Source organism: Theropithecus gelada, chromosome 20 (assembly GCF_003255815.1).
Source record: "Theropithecus gelada isolate Dixy chromosome 20, Tgel_1.0, whole genome shotgun sequence".
In the NCBI taxonomy this organism is placed as follows: domain Eukaryota; kingdom Metazoa; phylum Chordata; class Mammalia; order Primates; family Cercopithecidae; genus Theropithecus; species Theropithecus gelada.
Genome location: NC_037688.1, coordinates 51709123 through 51715122, shown reverse-complemented (window position 1 = coordinate 51715122; position 6000 = coordinate 51709123). Strand labels below are relative to the sequence as shown.

Sequence of the window (6000 nt, the reverse complement as noted above, 5' to 3'; positions counted from 1 at the left end):
CTGCGGCGCTGCCGGGCTTGGTGACTCTGGCTTCCCTGGGGTCCGCGGAGGAGACCCTGCCGACCAACCCCTCCCAGACCCCACGTGCCACAGGGAGGGCGCGCGCGGCCAGGCGGGGTCCCGAGGCACCCAAGCCCGCTCCCCCTCCCGCAGACACCTGTGAGTTGACTGACAGCCCCGCACCCCGGGGGAGGGGGCTCCGGCGCGGCTCAAGGCACAGGGACCCCGGCCCGGTCCCCCAAGGCGCAGTGGGCGAGGGGGGCGGGGCGAGCCCGGGGTCGTGGGCGGGGCGAGCGCGGTCAGGCCCCGCCCCGTCAGGCCCGGCCCCGCCCCCAGTAAGGCCCCGCCCCCGCAGCGGCGTCCGCCCCGCAGTTGCTCAGTCGTCGGCGCGCGCGGCTGGGAACGGTCGCTGAGCCTCGGCGTTCCCGAGCTGGTGCCCGAGCGCGGCGCCCCAGGAGCCCCTCTCCCCGCGCCGGCCCACGGTGAGTGCCGCGGGCTGCGGCCGGTGCTGTTGGGCCGCCGTCGGGGCTCGGCCCCGCGCCCCCACCCGGACGGACCGACGGCCGCCGCCCCCTTGGCCCGGGTCCCCCAGGAGTCACGGGGGTGGCCTCCGAGGCGGGGGGCGGTGGGAAGGTCTCGACGCCCCCTCGGCCCTGGGGAAACTGAGGCCGCGCATGCTCGGAGGGGCGGGGTCTCGGGGGCATTTCTCCGAGCGCGCAGGAGCAGGTGCGGCGGTGGGGTCCGCACTGCGGAGCGGACGGGGGTGGTATCGGGGCTCTGGCGACGGCCTCCCCCGCACTTGGGCCGCCAAGCGAGGCTTCGACCCCCGCGCCCGCCTCCCCAGGGAGCAGACGGGCCCGGGGCCTCCCAGCACCCCTCCCGGGCGGGCTGCGCCCCCCCCAGCGCCCTCGTCTCTGCCGTCCTCCCGCAGGTCCTCGTAGGGCCCTTCAGGCCCCCCCAAATCCCTGCGAGTGTAAAGTCGCCCCTCCTTCAGCCCCACTCCGCGAAGGGCTGTGGGCTCTTGGCCTGGGCCGGGGTCTCCGGGGGAGAAGTTTAAAATGACACACTAGGCCCGCCCCAGACTCCCCCCGGACCGCCCGCCCTCTCCAAGGGGAGAGACCCCCATAGAACTGAGGGTGCGGCTCCCGCGGGCGCCCGGAGCCCCGGGAAAGGGGGTGCCGCGAGGCGGGGCAGGGAGGGGGTCGGTGAGCAGAGGGAGGAGAGAGCGCTGCGCAGACACAGGAGAGGGGAGGAAGAAGGCGCCCCGGGCTCCGGTCTCCTGCGCTCCTGCTGGGCGCCAGCAGCTGGACCTTGGCAGCCGGTCTCAGACTTCAGGGAGCCCAAGGCCACCGGCAGCACTTGTTAGAATGCAGATTCCCGGCCGGGCGCGGTGGCTCAAGCCTGTAATCCCAGCACTTTGGGAGGCCGAGACGGGCGAATCACGAGGTCAGGAGATCGAGACCATCCTGGCTAACACAGTGATACCCCGTCTCTACTAAAAATACAAAAAACTAGCCGGGCGAGGTGGCGGCGCCTGTAGTCCCAGCTACTCGGGAGGCTGAGGCCGGAGAATGGCATAAACCCGGGAGGCGGAGCTTGCAGTGAGCTGAGATCCGGCCACTGCACTCCAGCCTGGGTGACAGAGCGAGACTCCGTCTCAAAAAAAAAAAAAAAAAAAAAAAAAAAAAAAAGAATGCAGGTTCCCGGGATTCGACTGGAATGAGACCCCGGGGAGCAGCGTTTGTAGCGGGCCCGCCAGGTAACCTGCACCTGGGCACTGCCATCAGCCGCGCAGGGGCCGTCTGGAGGAGTCAGTCAGACCAGGGAGAGATTCCCACGGGAAACCCCCAGGGCCTGGTGAAGGGGAGTCGGGGGCGCTGAGGGAGGAAGAGCGAGGAAGCTGGAGAGAAGACCAAGAGGGCAGCTTGGAGAGCCAGCCTGTGGGGCAGACGTCCCGCCACCTCCCCTGACAGGCACACACCCAGGGCACCAACAGCCACCCCCCTGCCCCAAATGTGGTAAGAAGGGCGCCCCCAGCACGCTGAAGGCATTTGTTCCCAGACATCCTGCACTGGGGAGGAAGGTTGACCCAGCCTCTGCTCTGCTGCCCCCAGACTCAGCTACCTCACTGTTCCCCCACCCCCAGCCCCCAAATGGCCTGGCAGGAGATGGCTTGGCTTCAGAGTCCCAGTTTCACATCTGGGCTCTGGGCAAGTCGCCCCTGCCCTGGGCTGTGAAATGAGACGTGCCATCCTCCTTGCAAAATGTCATTCCCTATTCAGCCAGGGCCTGGGGGACTGGCAGGTGTGGCTCCGCCCCCGTGCCACAAGGCAGGAACTCCTTGGCAGTCCTCCCTCTGCTCACTGGACACATGGGAGTGTGGTCCTGGCCCTGGCATCAGGCATGAGCAGAGTCTGGGCTCATCCTGCCTCATGCTACTGTCCCGGGGTGAGAGCCTGGGAAGGAGTTACACCACATCTGGACCCACGGGAAAGACGGGGGGTCCCCTGCACCTGGCACACTCCTGTCCCGTAAGTGCTGAGAGCCACCCAGGCAGTCAGTGCTTCCTGCACTGGTCACAGACACAGGCAGATGCGTATGTCCACCATTCACAGCAGCTCTGGCCTCTGTGGCAGGTGGCTCCCAGGGCCCACGCAGTTGGGTGCAGCCAGGCTATCAGCTGCCCGGGCAGCCTGGGGTTTCCAGGGGAACCAAAGGGGTTTCCGCGCACCCAGGATGAGCCAAGTCTTCCGTACACCTGTGCCAAGACGCCACCATTGCACCCATCCTAGCAACGGGCAGCGGGAGGGGCAGGAGCTGCGGTTGGGGTCAGGGTGGCCGGCCTAGCTGGTTGTCCCAGGAGCTTAGCACTGGGGACGCCAGAGAGACCTGGATGGCTGTCCCTGGACCACCTGCTGGCTCTGGGACCTTGGATAGGCTCTCCGCCCTGCGCCTCTGTTTACCCATCTGAGATGCAGGGAGCAAAGGGCATCCCTCTCGGGCCGCTCTGGGGATGAGGAGGTGAGTGTGGAGAGAAAAATGCAGGGAGGGCACTGAGCCCCCTCTTTCTGCCTGGAACATCTTGTTCTCACCAAGACACCCCCTCCCCAACCCCGCAGCTCAGGCCACTTAGCTCCTGCGTCACGTTTGTCTCCAGGACTGCGAGCCCCCATCGCCCCGTCACACGCACATGCGGCCGGCGGTTGCCCTGGCAACAGCTCCAGCAGCGGCTGCTCTGCTGGCTTCGGGGGGGCTGCAAGGGGAGCAGCCTTTTCCACCCAGCAAGGGAGGGGAAGTGGGGTCTGCGACTCCCGGGTCCCTGGGGATTTCACGACTGGCTGTGGGGGTGACAGCTTCCGGAAGCATTGTACCCAGCCCACTGAGCCCCCTGTCTTTTGGGGGGAGGCTCACAGGGGAAGGCACTGATAGGTTTGAAGGAGTGAGGCCCCCCCAAGCATTACCTCTCATAGGGTGGGAGCCGCAAACCCTCCTTCCTGTCCTCAGCTCTAGGGTCTGGTCGCATGAGAGCCTGCACCCAGGGCTCGGGAGCTTGCAGGGACCCTGGAATCCGGTTGAGATGTCCAGGAATGGTGTCTGAGCTAGTGTGGGTGTAGATTGGGGCTGGTGACCCTGAACCCCCACAGACACAGCAGGGGCCCGGGAGCTGGCGCCACAAGGTCCATTTGGAACCCACCACTGGCACGGTGTGCCCGGGCCCCTGTGCTGCCTACTGAGCTTATGAGTCTAGTGCAGCCAAGGGGAACTGGCCTGGGCATGCAGGGGAGGGGTGGGCTAGCCTGGCCCTCACCGCCAACTGTCTGTGGGAGCCTGGGTGAGCAATAGAACCTGCTGAGTCTTCATTTCCTCTCCTGTTCCATGAGAATGACCATGTCCCCTGCAACGGCCAGTGTGCCCAGCCCGGAGGCACCCTCCACGGGTTGATGAGAGAGCACTGGCAAGGGAAGGGGACCCAGATAGCAAGGCTAGGACCCCGGGGGGCTGGGGGAGCGCGGTGTCCTAGAAATCAGAGACCGGCAAGGCTGGGACAGGAGCCCAAGAGTGGATACCTCTCTTGTGGTGGGGCAGAGGTGGCCTGACTCTGGGACAGTTTTCATGGAGGGGGGAGGGGACCTCCCTGGGACTGCTGGGGAGCCATGCAGGCAGAGGCAGTGCAGAGGTGGAGGGTCTGCATCTGTACCAGTGTGGAGGAAGAGGGTCTCAGGAGGCTGTGGTGTCTTAGCCATCATCCTGCCCCTGTTGAAGGGGTGTGCAGGTCGGTACCACCCGGCCTTCCTCCCTGACACGGGTGGGCTCGGCAGCGGTGGCTCATGCCTGTAATCCCAGCACTTTGACAGGACGAGGCAGGTGGATCACCTGAGTTCAGGAGTTCAAGACCAGCCTGGCCAACATGGTGACACCCCGTCTCTACTGAAAGTACAAAAAAATTAGCCAGGCGTGGTGGTGGGTGTCTGTAATCCCAGCTACTCGGGAGGCTGAGGCAGGGGAGAATCACTTGAACCTGGAGGTGGACGTTGCGGTGAGCTGAGATCATGCCACTGCTCTCCAGCCTGGGCGACAGACTGAGACTCCCTCTCAACAAAACAAAACAAAAAGTGGGTGGGGCTTTCCGGGCAGGGGTCTGCCTGGGCCCGGGCTCCAGGCCTCGGCAGAGGGCAGCTGTGTCCTAGTGGTGACATCTGGGCTGCTGCTACTACAAGCAGGAGGCTGACAGGGTGGCTCAGTTGCCATAGCAACATGAGGGGAAGTGACTCCGGACGGACTGGGAGGGAACTGTAGCCCCCACGCCCGGCATTTTCCAGCGGGGCCCTGCTCGCTTCACGTTCTCATTTGTACCAACTGTGGGGAGCAGGCCCTGCTCTGTGGAGGCACTGCCCCCACCTTCCACTGTCCACCTCAGGTTTGCTGACCAGTTCCTGGGGTGAGGAGGGGGCACTGACCTCCGCTGTGGTTGGTGAGTGAGGACCCCCAGACCGTCCCCTCCAGGGCCTCCTGGCCATGTGAGCACTGCCTGCCCCACCCGGGCATGAGTGCTGCAGCCCAGGCCACCGGCCCCTCCTCTGTCAAGGTGATGAAGACCCACAGGCCTTTCGTACCCAGGCTCCTCTGTGGTCCGGGATGTCAGGGTTCTGGCGAGTTTTTACCTCCTGCATAGGAGAGCTGGGTACCTGGCATCTGTCCTGGCCCCAGGGTGGGCACAGGGGCTGGGGGAGCTGAGCGCTGTGACCCAGATCTTGGTCCTCTTGGTGCAGCCCCAGGAGACAAGGGCCTCCCGCTGTGCTGTCATGGGGAGAGGTGTTGGGGGGCGAGTGCAGCAACCACCTCCCTCTCCAGTGAGACCCCAGGAGCCCCTGGATGGACCCCCGGCTGCGGGTGGGCACCAGCCCCGCCTTTGATGGCATCTGCTACCTCCTCCCTGAAGCCGCCCTGTAGGGCGTGCAGGGACTTAGCTGGTCACCCAGCAGGTGTGTGGACAGGTGCCCAGTGCCATCCAGGCTGTGGGTGAGCCCCCAGGCCTCTGCCCCACCTCTTCCCGCCCACCCCCCGCCTGCCGTGGCCTCTGTGGTGCACGGAGGATGGAGTGGATGACCTGAGGCTGCGGGCCGTGCTCTCTGCTGTAGGTCACCCACCATGTCGACCTTGCTGGACATTAAGAGCAGCGTGCTCAGGCAGGTGCAGGTGTGCCCGTCCTTCCGCCGCAGGACTGAGCAGGAACCAGGGAGTGCCAGCGCCGACCCACAGGAGCCTGCCACGGGGGCCTGGTGGGTGCCCAGGGGCCCAGCCCCACACGCTCACAGGGTCACTCCCCACCAGACTTCACACACGGCCACCCTGGCCCCAGCCCACCTAGGTGCAAAGGAGGGCCTGCACTTAGCCGTGCCACACTGTGGAGGTCACATGGCCCTGTCTGCCCCTGGAGTTGAGGGTCCCAGGCAGGGGCCAGTGTGCTGAGAGCCTCGAGCTGACCCAGCCCTTCCTCCA

At 65.9% G+C, this 6000-nt stretch overlaps 1 protein-coding gene across 3 annotated transcripts in view; it reads left to right on the top strand.

Moving 5' to 3' along the window:
* Positions 1 to 340: 340 nt before the first annotated feature.
* BAIAP3 (BAI1 associated protein 3) overlaps positions 341 to 6000 on the top strand; it is a 15107-nt gene continuing 9447 nt past the window's right edge. The window contains exons 1-2 of one of the 3 annotated variants that reach the window (XM_025369634.1): positions 341 to 482; positions 5640 to 5780. In XM_025369634.1, coding sequence (XP_025225419.1) covers positions 5650 to 5780 — 131 coding nt within the window. In that variant the 5' untranslated portion in view covers positions 341 to 482; positions 5640 to 5649. Of the gene's footprint in view, positions 483 to 1706; positions 1815 to 5639; positions 5781 to 6000 lie in introns of those variants that run through there. The other 2 variants (XM_025369635.1, XM_025369633.1) reach the window with 2 other exon arrangements.